Below are 14,664 nucleotides of genomic sequence, written 5' to 3' on the forward strand. Positions count from 1 at the left end.
GGGACATGGAAAATTCAGCTCAAATTGGCCTTGATACCTTTTAAGATCATTGGCCAACACCACCCTCTCCATTGCTTACTTCAATGGCTTACAGCACTTGGTGAGTTTTCTGACTCAAGACTTTATTAAACAGTAATTTCCATAAACAATGAAAAATTACCTTAGAATGCTCGAAGCTAATTAATTAACACAGATTCCAAGTTTATATACAAAAAACAATTAGAAACTCAACGCCCCATCAAAAATGGTTTTGTAGTCCGAGGGAAAAGCATTTAACTAAATTTGGAGCTAAAATGGAGAGGAGGGGCTTGCCAATGAGCCAATCAAATGCAACCCAATAATTCAAATCACATGTTCGAGGCAGGTTAAAACAAAATAACAAAATAAAAAAATTATATCTTGAGAAAATATATACATGTTCAACATGAGAAAGTTCATTAACTGAGAAAAAATGGCAAGTAAGTAACTCAACAAAAGGCCTGAAATAAATATTATCTACTTTAATTTTCTCTTAGTAACAAATACCTAAACAAAACTGTATTTCACAAATAATATGGCTAAACATAGCCACTGAATCGTAGACAAGTCAAACAGAAAAAGACATGATGGCTAGGAAAATGGTCAGTTGTTTGAGGCCTAATGGTTCATAACTGGCCAATGACAGTTTCGGCCCCATTCTCCTAGTCCGCCTTCCCTTCCAGAGAGATTAGACTCCACTGCCACTGATAGTGCCAGTACCAGATCCCAGCAACACTGCTCACTTCCACTGCTCCAAAGTCACCTCCAGTCCAGCTGGAACCGAAGACCACTAAGCACCTCGCTCTGCTCCACCCCATTTATGTTCAAACAACTAGAATCCAGGGGCAGAATTTTGCCCTTGATGGGCGGGTGGGGCCCCACTGGCTCGGCGGCAGGCGGGCAGCTGATTGCTGCCACTGGAATGGGCCCCGCCGCCATTTTGAGTGGGCAGGCCGATTAAGGCCCACCTATGCACTTCCTGTGCGGGGTGGCGGGGTGGGGGAGAGGGATTCCCCAACTGTCAGAGTGCGCTCTTTTGCACATGCGCGCGAAAGAGTACACATCTCCCTGAGACTAAGTGCTGAAAGGGTCACAAGCTTAAAAAATAGAAAAATAAAAAAAATTAACATGTCCCCCTCATGTGATAATGTCACACGAGATGGGACGTGTTAATAAATATCACAAATTTTATTGAAGTTTTTAAAACAGACATGAAACCTCAACTCGCCAGCTGGGGCTCCTGGCCTGCCCGCCAGCCTTAAGGTTGGATGGGCAGGGCCTTTAATTGATTTAACTAGCCTGTTAATGGCCTCAATTGGCCATTGAAAGGTTGACGGAAAAATTCCACAGTGCTCACAAACCCCCAAAACACATTTCAAATACATTCTCATCCCAAAAATCACTTCAAATCTTCTAGGCCCCTCAAGAGCTCTACTCCCAATGATAACTGATTTTATTATCCCAGATACTGGGAGCTGCTACATTGATCATAGAAACACCTCCTCCATATCCTGGAATATATAGTACAAGATATGAAGACTCCATCTGAGTTGTGTTAAAATGGGGCCTACTTCCCATTACTCCCAAGGCCAACCCCAATACTGTTATTGTTAGTGACCATAACACTTCTATTCTTGTAAAATCTTTCTCTCATCACGAACAACACCATGGGAGATTCACTACCATCCCCAAACAATATATTTAAAATGCACACAAAATGTGAATTAATGCAATTTCACAAAGGACACCCAAATAGACAAGTATATACAATCTGCTAATCCTTTGATTGACACTGGATTGGTATATGGCCTCATTAAGTCTTGAGATACTTTTTGAATCCTTTGGTACCACGTATGTTAGTAATATGTCTTAGTTTCACTTCAATATGGATAAACAGTAACTACCATCATTGGTTTACCTGTTCATAGCAAAGTTTATTATTGTATTCTGAGCATGGAAGGTGTCTCCAGAATGGTCATGGAAATGAACAGTCAAAGTTAAAGTTATCCCCACTGGAATAGCTGATGGAGACTCCTTGTTAAGTGTATGTATTACTGGACTTGTGCTGATTCTCAAGTAAGAGACAGGTGCAACCTAAAAAGCATGGAAACCACAAAAGTAAGCACAGTGCATAATACCATAATTTCCTTTGCAAAGATATTAAAAATAAAATTATGGAGTTTATCTTCTTTAAAAAACAAAAACCTATTTGTCTAATTTTTAAAGCAGCTTTTGAAGCAAAATTATCTAAACCCTACCCTTTAGGAGTTTAAAATTATAATGTAAAACCTTGTATTTACTTTTAAGCCACTTTAGCACAAGATATAATTATTTTTAATATCCAAAGGAATGTTTGGATCAGCCTGAAATTCAAAACACTGGCTTTGTTTGTGAAGTCAACTAAGCAGTTTCAGACATTTTGGATAAATCAAACATAAAACAGAAACTTCCATTGAAGTACGGGATAGTGGAATGTGATATATTATTTTAAATATATTCCCTGCAGGTCTCTCAAGGTATTGCACAGGGTTAGAAGATACACCATTTTATGGTGTATTTTATGAAGATACATCATGTTACACATTGCTTTCATCTTTGGGGGATTTTTTCCAAGTGCATTGGAGATCAACTGTTATAACTGCCCCGTTATTCTCTAGAAGCCATACATACCTTTTTTATACACAATGTAAGAATGGTGTCTTTTACAGCCTGATGGGTTCTAAAGCATATTACAGCCAATTCAATATTTTTGTAATGTAGAAAAACGCGACAGGTAAATGGTGGACAGCAGTGTTTGCACAAATAGCAATGAGATAAATGACCAGATAATCTACTTCAGTGATGTTGATTGAGGGAAAAATGTCAACTTGAGTACCAGAACTCCCTGCTCTTCAAATAATGCCACAGATTGTCAGAGAGAATAGACAGTAATAGAGAATAGCAATTTGAAGAGCCAATTTTCTCTTGCCCCACCAATTTTACCACAGTAAAGCTTTTGAAGCATTTCCTTCTCAAATATATTGAAAATTTTGAGAAACTATATAAATATTTCTCAAAAACCACAACTGAGTTATGAAAAGACAATTCAATTAATAAATTTAATTATACAGTTTTTCTTACCTTAACTGCAACAGTGATTGTCTGGTTTATACCAAACTGCTCTTCAGAGATCACTTCAATTGTTGAAGTTCCAGTTATGGGACCAGATGTGAGAAATCCATTTTCATCCACTTGTACCACAGGAGTTTTGTCAGAAGAGTCTTGTACTCGATAACTGAGAGAAGCCACACCATCTCTGCAGATTGAGCAAGAATGAATGTGATTAACCAAAATTAATTTCTAGTTGCTAAATGATATTTTTCAAAATTGAAGCTCTTTTGTATACAGATGTATTTCAAATATTTGCGGTGTTTCATCAGCCCTATCTGTTCACCTGTCAACGGTGATGGTATTTTGTCATGCACCTTTCCTTAAATACAACCTGACAGCCCAGAGAGTTGGGAAGGGCAGAAAGATTGAGAAAAGTCAGGTGATCTGTTTGGTTTGGAGCCAAATCTCTAATCCAAACAAGGGAATTCATTGTTAAACGCTCTCAGCATCACAATGAAGTGATGGATCCATGACCCAGTCCGTCACTGGACCTAAAATGTAACCTAGAGATCGCCTCCCAGACAAAGACATACAAGTATAGCCTGATAATCCCTTTAACAAATAGAGGGGCTCTGTCTGCTATAACAAGTAGTAATTGTAAGTGCAGTTCACCTTTCTGGTCTTGGGTCTCCTCACCAGCTAGCCTCCCCTTCTGTTTTTATTCATTTTCAAAACTTGTGCTGTGGAGTTTGCCAATGTTCTTTTACGTAGGTGTCGGAAACAGTTCTTTGATTAATGTTGCAGCCACAACCAAACCCCTTTCACAGCAAACGTGGATAAAATGCAACATGTTGCTCTGGGAGTAAGGCAGGTGCTGCACATACAAATGTTGGACAACAAGAGATACAATTTCCTTATTAAGTGCTTACTTCATCCAACAGCTGAAGACGGTCAACAACAGTGCAAGCTGGCTCTTTCGAGTACAAACCCGTTTCCATCTGTTTCAGATGAAGTTACATTGTTTCATAGTTTGCCATTGTGAGATTTGAACTCTTGATACTCTTTCGAGTACAAACCTGTTTCCATCTGTTTCAGATGAAATCACATTGTTCCATAGTTTGCCATTGTGAGATTTGAACTCTTGATCTTGGGGTTACAAACCCAGTGCCATAACCACTTGGCTATTTAAGCCAAGCCAACAGTGCAAGCTGAGCCCAATAACCTGCTGCAACTCCAAACGACTGTATGCATACACATTTAAACCACATACAACGTCCACTAGGCCTTCAGCAACTGGAGCCTTCACTCAACTTAACTGAAAGACCAATTACATATTCATAAGCCTTGTAACATACTGTTCCTATTTTGTGTTTTTAAAATGCTTTTCATTTGGCAACTGAAAAAATATTCAAGAGGTGTTACCTTTTCTACTTTGTTACCAAAGTAGAAAATGCCTTTGTTACTCATTTACTTTCTCCTTACCTTTCCATTTAATGTGGCCAATTTATATTTTTGAGTTTACCTTTGTACTTGTCAGAAATGAATGAGTGTTCTCTTATTGGCTTTGTTCTGCTGCGCGAGGAATGGATGTCTCCCTTAATGCTTCTGTACAGTTGCATCACTAGCTTAAACTTTGACTTGCTATCAAGCACTAGCTTGATCTCTGGCAAAGAATAACAATCCCTACCTAACAGCACTGTAGGGGTATCTTCACTACACAGACTGTAGCAGTTCAAGAAGTGACTCATCATCACTTTCTCAACAGCAATCGGGGATGGGCAACAAATGCTGGTTCTGTCAGTGATTCCTAGATCTCATGAAAAAATAAAGAAAACATTCATACTGATTACTAAATTATTTCTCAATTTTTTGCAATTAGGAAAGAATGAGTACATTTAAACAATTTAGGCAAATTAATGTGGTTTGGCTCCTCAATCAAACCGGAGAAGTTCATTTTTACAGGAGTCGCTATTTGCTGCATCCTATGTACTGATTTGTTATTTAGTTGGTTGAAATCTTTCAAAATTCCCTAGATTCTGGAAAGGTCCCAGGGGATTGGAAAAATGCAAATATAACACATCTGTTCAAGAAAGTGGAGACACAGAAAGCATGAAACTATAGACCAGTTAGCCCAACATTTGCTATTAGGAAAATTCTATTATGGAAGAGGTAATGTAGGACATTTAGAAATCATTATACAATCAGGCTGAGTCATTGCTTTGTGAAAGGAAAATATTGTTAGACTAAAATGATTAGAGTTCTTTGAGAATGTAATAAACAGGTTGTATAAAGGGGAACCAGTAGATGTAGTGTATTTGGATTTCCAAAAGGCATTTGATAAGGTGCCACATAATAGGTTACGACACAAGGTAAGAACATATAGTTAAAAGCAAATAGTGTTGGAGGTGATATGTTAGCATGGAGGGGGGACTGGCTAACTAACAGAAAACAAGTCGGGATAAATGGGTCATTTACAGCTTGGCAAACTGTAACTAGTGGAGTGCCACAGAGATCAGTGCTAGGGCCTCAACCATTTATGATCTATATTAATGATTAGGATGAAGGCACTGACTGTATTGCAGCCAACTTTGCTGATGTTATGAAGATAGATAGGAAATTAAGTTGCGAGGCAAAAACAATGAGTCTGCGCAGGAATATGCACAGGTTAAGTGAGTGGGCAAAAATCTGGTAGATGAAGTAAAACATTGGCAGGAATAATAGAAAAGCAAGTATTATTTAAATGGAGAAATTGCAGAATGCTGTGGTAGAGGGACCTGGGTGTCCTTGCACATGAATCACAAAAGTCAGCACACAGGTGCAGCTAGTTAATTAAGACAAATGAATATTGGCCTTTCTTGCAAGGAGGATAGAAGTATGGAAGGAGGCAAATCTTGCTACAACTTGAGACTGTGCAGTTTTGGCCCTCGTACTAAAGAGGAGACGTAACAAGGCTGGTTCCTGGGATGAAGGGATTGTTTTATAGGGAAAGGATAAGCAGGTTGGGTCTATACTCACTTGAGGTTAGAAGAATGATAGGTGATCTTATTGAACATATGAAACAGGAGCAGCAGTAGGCCATTCAGCCCCTCAAGCCTGCTCTGCCATTCAATATTATCATGACTGATCTGATTGTGTTTCAAAGTCCATGTTCCCATCTACCTCCAATAACCTTTTATTCCCTTGTCTAACAAGAATCTACCGACCACTGCCTTAAAAATATTCAATGATCCTGCCTCCACCACCTTCAGAGGCAGGAATGTTCCAAAGTCGCACGACGTTCAAAATTTCTCCTCATCTCTGTCCTAAGAGGGCAACCCCTAATTTTAAAACAGTGCCCCCTTTTTCTGGACTCACCCACAAGAGGAAATATTCTTTCCAAGTCCACCTTTTAAATACTGTTCAGGATCTTATATACTTCAGTCAAGTCACCCTCACTCTTTTAAACTCTAGTGGAAACAAACCCAGTCTTTCCAACCTTTCCTCATACAACAACCTGCTCATTCCAGGTATCAATCTACTAAACCTCCTCTGAACTGCCTCCAACGTATACATAAGAAACATATAAGATTCTGAGGGCACTTGACAGGGTAGATGTTGAGAGGATATTTCTCCTCATGGGAAAATTAGAACTGGGGATAATTTCAAAGTAAGGGATGACCCATAAGACAGAAATGAGGAGGGATTTCTTCTCTCAGAGGATCATTTGTGTTTGGAATTCTCTCCCCCAATGAACAGTGGAGGCTGGCTGGGTCATTGAATGTATTCAAGCCAGAGTTAGGCAGAATTTTGATTGACAGAGTGTCAAGGGTTATGGGGAGACAGGCAGGAAAGTGGAGTTAAGGCTACATCAGATCAGCTGTGATCTTATTGACTGGTACAGCAGGCTCCTGGGGCTGAATGGTCTATGCCTGTGCCTACTTCTTACGTTATGTAACTCATCCAAGTTATAGTTAATTGGCTCTTCATTATGTTCCACTCAAGAAGTTTAAGTGCCTCTTGTATAATGCATTAGCAGATACCAGTACACCACCGCACTTCAGAATATTGACTAAAAATGCCTCCAAAGCATTTGTCAATTTTCATCTTGCCTTTTTAAATTTAATGCTGTAGTAAATTCCTATGCATCTGCTTGCATGGGATTTATAGCCAAAACAACTGTCTGAGTAAAGCAATTCAGCTGTTGCTGTCTTAAGCTAGCCTCAAGAAAATATTCAGAACACTTTTATGAGGACTACTAATGAAAATACTGTAATTTTAATATAAATAGACAAGCCTCAAAACTGAGACAACCTATTAAGTTCCAGCTCTGATGAAAGGTTATTGGTCTGAAGCGTTGAACAGGATGTTCCCATCCTCGCTCCAAGTTCAGTGGCAGGCAGGAAAAAGTGATTTTGCCTGGCGCAATGGTGGGTTTTTGCACCAGATTTCCCACTTCCCACCTCATTAATTATGCCTCTGATTTGCCTGCCCCAGTATGACCTCAGCAGTTCGTTATTCTGGGCATCATATTTAAGTCATATCTGTGCACAGCCCTCTCAATGCCTGCAGCCCAGCACTGCCCCATGGAAGACGTGGCTCCCAAAGGGAAGAGGCATGCTGCTCCTAAATTTAGTGATGCCTCATTGGGCCACCTGCTGGACACCATGGAAGGCCGCTGTGATGTCCTTTACCCGTCATGGCTGCAGGAGGTCCACCAGTCTGGCTTCAGGTGGGGTGTGTGTGTGTGTGTGTGTGTGTGGCAGCAGCATTCAGCGCCAACACCACACAGAAAATCTAGCACAGAAAGAGGATGAATAACCTTATCCATTCCATTATATCAACCACCTCATCACTCAACTCTCTCACTCAAGTCCATCAGGCATTTTCAGGATGACACTCTACAGGGATCTCTCACTGCCAGTTCAAGGGACATCACCACACTCTCATGCACACACCTTCACATCTCCATCTGGGCTCATGTCCTGTGTAGCTCATGCCCTCATCCCATGCACAACTCCACTTACCACCCACACAAGGCAGGCAACCTTATCCTCTGCCTTGGCATGGGTCCCGCTCACATGATCTCCATTTCTCTTTATGCAGGGCAAGCTGGGGGGTGGAGCAACCGAAATCAAGAGTGAAGCGACCGAAGTCAAGGCCCTCACTCCCTATGAGGAGTGTACCGTTGTGCTATCCGGATGGTAAGATCGATGGCACACACCCATTTGAGGGTTCTGCACCAGCTCATCCCTCAGACAGCGATACTGAGAGTTCATTGTCATGTCTTTGAGTCACCTGCCACGCACTAATTATCTCTACTTCCTTTCAAAGGCACCCTGGAATGCACCCGAGGTCATCAACAAGTCATGCCCTGATTTCCAGCCCCGAGGACATCTCAGATGAGGAACCAGAGGATAGCACCATAGAAGACATGTCACAGTGATCACATACACACACTGCCACTGCCCCTTCAGCAGGACCTAGTTCTAGAGTAGCCTTGGGGTCACAATCTGGTGAACACAACACAATCTGTTGAACAGCAGGCAGAGGCAGGGACATCCAAGGTAGCTGGCACTTGGAGAATGGCTGGAGGCCAGGATTCAGCTGAGTCCAAGTCTGATGACAAGCCTCTGCAGTCGGTCCTAACTCAGTGGAGCCAAATCAGGAATATCAGGAAGGGTGGTCAGCTGCTTTCCTCAGATTGCAACATACGATGGAGGAGTCCGTCTGTGTTGGGCCTGAGGTGATAGCACTGGCATGCCAATGCAGAGAGGTCAACAATGGTAGGATGGCGACCGTCATTGAGACCTTGTACCAATCATGGGTCCTGCACTTCATCAGTGTAGGCATTGGTGACATCCATCAGTGCTTATGCAAGGTGGGGGGAGGGAGGGGGCAACTCCACTCCACTCCAGCTGCCCCTTCTCAAGGAGTTCACCAGTGGCCCTTGCGCACCCACAGGGAGGAGGATCAGTAGCTGGAGACGCCAGGGGCTTCCATCCAGACTCCGGGAGTGTCCAGCCGATCCCAATCCCCTCTTCCTGTGACCCCATCATCTCCTCCAGCTCCACAGGTCAAACAGGGTGCACCTGCCCCACAGCAGGAGACCAAATGCAGGCCAGAGCCCTCCAAGGCTCAGCACTCCATAGAACGCCCGCCAGTCATCATAGGCAACAGGGTGTATTAGTCAACAGGCTGTCTCCACCTTCACTGACGACATTGGGGATACACCAAAACGTAGCAGTACGGTTAGGAAAACAAAATATTAGGAACATGATGGTGGCACAGATGTGAACCACATGTATATAATATTCACCAAGTAGAATTGCACCCATTTCACATCTCCTCTAGTGTAAGCTCCTCTTTATGAGCTGTGTTGTTGTCAATCAGGTGTGACACCATGGTCCCTCCTCCCACTTAGAGATGTCGCTAGCATGTGCCTCTTGTCGATGTTGTCCGCTTCCATATCACTACAGTGTCCCCCCGTTCTCAGGTTATTGTTGACGTCAGTGATGCCTTGTCCTTGTGTTTGTGGAAGGATGTTCATTCTTTGCTGTTTAAGATTTAGTCTGAGGTTTTCATCAGTCTCGCCTGAAAAGTTGAAGGTGTCGTTTCCAAGGAAAGGTGTTTGAAAGCATGGAGGAGGGTCACATATCTTGGAACGTTGTGCGTTGCTGACTTTAAGTGCACATACGCTAAGTTCACCAATAAGCATGAGCTCCTATCCACCTTGATGTGCCAGATCACTGTCCCTTGAAGCTACATTATTGTGCTGGCGCTCAACCCTACAACCTTGAGCCTTTCTTACCTTGTAGTTGTTCACATTGCGACAAGGCCCTCGTCACAATGTAGGGATGCAGCACTGTACGATACGTTCTGTGAAGCGTGCCCATGCCTAAACAGCTGCTGAGGTCAGTGAAGATAAATCCAAATGGTGATGTGTTGCAGTCGATGGAGCATTTAAGCATGCTCTGGAAGCACATAAGGTAGCTTTAGGCAATGCTGAGGGCAGCAATGGGATAGCAGCAGGGATGTATGGAAGCGGAAGTGTGTTATTGTGTTATTTCTTATCAACAAAGCATGACCTTGAGAGCTTCATGGTCTCTTAGCGTTTTGGAGCTCACAAGGACAAGGGCTGGCCATGAGGACAGACTGTGTTAAAGAGGGTGCATTTTAATGTATGGCAGGCAAGGTGTGTGAACATTGTGATCCTCAGGTGGTTTACATCCACGGAAAAGGTCAGGATAAATGCACGCCTGCATCCCTAAGAGTGTGTGCTGGATGTCGATGTGATGGAGAAGGTGACACAGGTGACTAAGTGATGTCAAAATGGATCAAGACCTGCGGAACATCCTCAGCTGCCTTGGCCCAAGTGTGACCTATCAGTGCCACCATCAAGGCGACACAGAATGTGTTATCCCATTGGTGGAGATGGATCCCCTCGAGGAGCTTTGTCAGGCTGAAAGGAATACTGCTATGAGTCCACAGGGAATTGTACAGCAGCTCCTGCCTCTACTAGATTGCTGTAGTGACTGGGATGCTGGAGAGGCGATAGAAGAGGCAGTAACTTCTGAGTCTGATGCCCTGATGTCCTCCTTCAAGTAGCACCCCATCTCAGCAGGGAGACATGCTTTTGAGACTTCTCATCTTTCAAAGAATCAGGACAATGGTTAGCCAAGTGCCTAAGTACTCATTCTCAGATTGAACTGCATGGTTGAAAAACAAAAGAGGGAGAGCAATTCTGGTGGTCATGTGGGCCTCACGTGCACACCTGCCTTGTCTGGTCAGTACTATGGTTCTTCCCCTGCAGCCTTGGCTTCCTGGACTTCATCCCCCTCATCCCTTTAAAAGTCCTCAAAGGAAACATGCAGCTCCTCCATGCTGGCATGTCCTCACCCCTTTGCAGCTCCAGGTTGTGCAGTGCGCAGCAAACCATGATGATCCAAGAGATTTTCTGAGGAGTGTACTGGAGTGCTCCAGCAGATCTGTTGAGGCATCAGATTTGCATCTTCAACATGCCAATGGTGTGCTCCACTCCACCAACGTTCGGGTAGTGGTATGAGCGTTGTTGTACCTTCTTCACAGCAGGATTTTGTGTGTGCCGTATGGGCTTTATCTGCCATGTCCTTTGCGGCTGCCCCTTGTCACCAAGGACCCAAACCTAGACTCGGTATGGTCCCTTGAAGATGTCCGGGATCTGTGACCTACTCAAGATGTACAAGCTGTGGTATCTTCCTGGGTATCTCATGCAACCTTGCATGATCTGTTTCTTGTGGTTGCAGACCAGCTGTGTATTTGAGTGAGTGGAGGCTTTTCCTGTTGATGTATTGGATTGCCCATTGCCAGGGAGCTGTTACAGCCACTTGGGTGCAGTCGAGAGCATTCTGCAGCTATGGGAATCCGGAAAATGCAGCAAAGCCTTGTGCTCTGGTGCCCTGGCTTGCTTGATCTCTAGCGAAGTCAATGTAATTGTGAGCCTTTGAAAAAAGGGCGCCTGTCACCTCCTGTATGCACTTCTGCGTCGAAGCTTGAGAGATCCCACAGAGGTCTGCAGTGCACCCTGGGAACAGCCAGTCACGTTGAAGTTAATACTTTCCAAGCCACTGGCATTGCACGTCCTCCCAGACCCCACGGCATCAACTCTTGGAGAATGTGGCAGATGAGTCACCAGATCCCTGGACATGCGGAGGCATCAGTAACACAGTCTCTCGCTGATCTGCACGAAAGACATGCTTATTCTGTACAACCTCGGTCTTGAGAGCTGTCTCTGGACAACACTTCAGTTCGCCTCATCCTCTGCATCTGAAGGGGTCCCGGCTGCCCTTTGCTCATAAAGGTGAAGCTCCTCCCTTTGGTGAACCTGGCACCGCTGTCACAACCTTTTCCACCTTCTCTCCTGCCTGTATGCGATTATACAGGTAGCAATAAATCCAGCCTCCATCTTCCTGAAGGTCTCCCCTCTGCAGCATCAGTGAGAAAAAGACATGAGTCAGCATAAGCTTCCACAGGTCCTATTTCTCTCAATGACAAGAGTGATTGTAGGTTTAAGGGCTTGGTTCTGGTGTCTGCACCTATTCACCATTGAAACCCTGGACAGCGCAAGATAAGTTTCAAGGTGCTCCTCTCTCCCCCTACCCCCTTTTACATGACCGACTGCTGTGAGATTGCTTTGGCCAGGCCCTGAGATCCTCATTCACTGAACTCTAATACTACATTCTTTGGAATGCGCAAGGTCTAATGCTCATTGAGGAACTGTGTGTTTGAGGGGGGGCTAAGGCTTCTCATCTGTCCTGGAGGAGCATAATGTTCAGGTTTCCCTCCCTCCAACAACTCTCAAGCCTGCCCTTCCAGTGCTTGATCCCATTGTGATTGTGGTGGATATCCCTGTGCAACCCCCTGAATCATTTGATGTGGATGTGCCTATGGCCCATTCAGACCCTTCCCTTCTTGAGGCCGACTACACAGTGAAATATAGAGACCCCTCTCACCTCCAATGAGACCTTCAAATGGGCTATCACTACCTTTATCCCATCTATAGCCTGCAGAAGCCAGGTTATGAGTGTGCCATCTGTGGCCCAGTATTAAGCCAGAAACCCCCTGGACCGACGTGCCAGATTTAACAACCAAGCCCTATCCACAACATGCTGGGCATGACACTGGACTATCATACCCTTCCCTCCCTGGATTGGGACAAGGACAGTCTTTTCAAGGTCAACAATGTAAACTGAAGAGCTTCTTCATTCCACCATCCTCCCAGTTCTGGCCCAAACTGGCTTTTGCCCCTCTCTAAGAGGCACTTCCCCATTCTGGCCCAGAGGACATTTCCAACCTGCACCCCCCAGTCATATGTCTAAGTGTAACCATCGCCCCCTCAGTGGAGCCCTTGCCCTGTGGCCCCTTCCCTTGACTCTGTCCACATTCCATCCTCCTCCAGTCAAACCCTTGTCCTGCAGCACATTATAAGCCACCCAAGCCTTACTGCCGGTCTGGTAGGTCGGGCCTTGTATGTGAAAGCCCCTGAAAGCGAAGTGGTGCTGCCTGCAAAGCCTGGTGCTAAGTCCAAGGTACTGTAAGCGCTGCGCAACGCAAGGCCGGCAAACAAACTTCAAAGTCATCAGCGGTGCAGATCGCCAGGTGCATGTGAAAGATGTCAGTGTAGCTAGACACCGATGTGCACTTTTGATCCAATATGGGAGTTGATTCTTGCGAACAGCCATTATAATGAGTATGCATGATATTACAATGTATTAAAATGACATTCCTGACAACGCAGTTAGATATGCACGCTGCCACTGACGTCAGGAGTGGACGATTGCAACCTATTTTCCACCATCATCCGCCATGATGCCTGTCGCCGGCCGGAGAGGAAAATCCTAGCCATTGATTCTCTCTCTCCATAGATGCTGCCTGACCGAAGTACTTCCAGCATTTTTCATTTTATTTCAGATTTTCAGAATCCACAGTATTTTGCTTTAGTAACCCAAGTAGTTGTTATGGCTCTTTGGAAATGAGTTCTCGTTCTGTTCTAATAAAAACAGAAAATGTTGGAAAATCTCAGCAGATCTGGCAGCATCTGTGGAGAGAGAAACAGAGTTAATGCGCTGCTTTTATTTTATAAAATTGGTAGGGTAAGTTTCTTGTGTTACTTAGACCCAACTTTGGGGAAGTCAGTGAAAGAGAGTGATGGACAATGATTTCACATCAGCAACCCCTTGTGGTCAGATAAAGCTGGTTCAAATGGTGACCTTTAGCAAATCCACTTAAATAGGGATCAAATTGAATCCATAAATGGTTCTTAAAGGCCATCACCAATGAGCATTTATTGTCATAAGAGAAAAGATTTGGAAAAAAATGACTGCATTTTAGGAGCATAGTGAGAATTACCTAAGTTTAAAAACCAGTTCAGTCTGAAAGTAGGTAGCTAAGGCAATGACCTCAAGTTCCTCAAGGGCTACATAATGACCTTAGTGGCCTGTCTCTGTAATTGATACTTGCTTCACTACTATTGCATGGGAAGTTTTGACCTTTCTTTGACCGTGGGCAGAATTAAAGCAGAATATCAGACACTCTATAAGTCCAGCATTTGCACCAAAAGTTTGAATCAGGTAGAAAAGTCCAAGAGAAGGTGAGCTCAGAAAGGAAGAACGGCTTAGGTCATCAACCTGCTTAAGAGGGGTAGCATAATGTGTACGTTATTTTTGTGTTAGTGTTTGAAGATAAGTTGCATCAATTGAACTAAAATAACCAGGATCTTAATTATAGCTTTGTAAATTTACCTTAATGTAGAAAAAAACGGTTCAATAATTGAAACAAGTCTCACTTTATTTAATGTGAACTTAATCTGCTTTCAAGGAAGAAAAACATGTGCAAAGACAAAGGTTAAGTGGGTTTCTATTGTTCCAACCTGGGTCCTTCTATCATGCAAGCATATCAAGAGCAATGTGAAACAATTCCCATAAAAATAAGATGCTCAGACTGCATAGAAGAGAAATTGAAGTCATAGTAGACACAAATAAATACTGATGACAACATCTTGAAGTAATGTTTTTAAAAGAAAGAATTAAATTGCTGCTCTAA

The 14,664-nt window shown here is 43.5% G+C and overlaps 1 protein-coding gene across 2 annotated transcripts in view; it reads right to left on the reverse strand.

Annotated features, from left to right (window-relative positions):
- The window catches only part of nup210 (nucleoporin 210), a 103,496-nt gene that overhangs the window by 15,119 nt on the left and 73,713 nt on the right, over positions 1–14,664 (reverse strand). For both annotated transcript variants that reach the window (XM_041191767.1, XM_041191768.1), the window contains 2 exons: positions 3,139–3,313; positions 1,937–2,112 (listed from right to left, as the gene is read on the reverse strand). In XM_041191767.1, the coding sequence (XP_041047701.1) occupies positions 1,937–2,112; positions 3,139–3,313 (351 nt within the window). The remainder of the gene's footprint in view (positions 1–1,936; positions 2,113–3,138; positions 3,314–14,664) is intronic.

This window comes from Carcharodon carcharias, chromosome 7 (genome assembly GCF_017639515.1).
Source record: "Carcharodon carcharias isolate sCarCar2 chromosome 7, sCarCar2.pri, whole genome shotgun sequence".
In the NCBI taxonomy this organism is placed as follows: Eukaryota; Metazoa; Chordata; class Chondrichthyes; order Lamniformes; family Lamnidae; genus Carcharodon; species Carcharodon carcharias.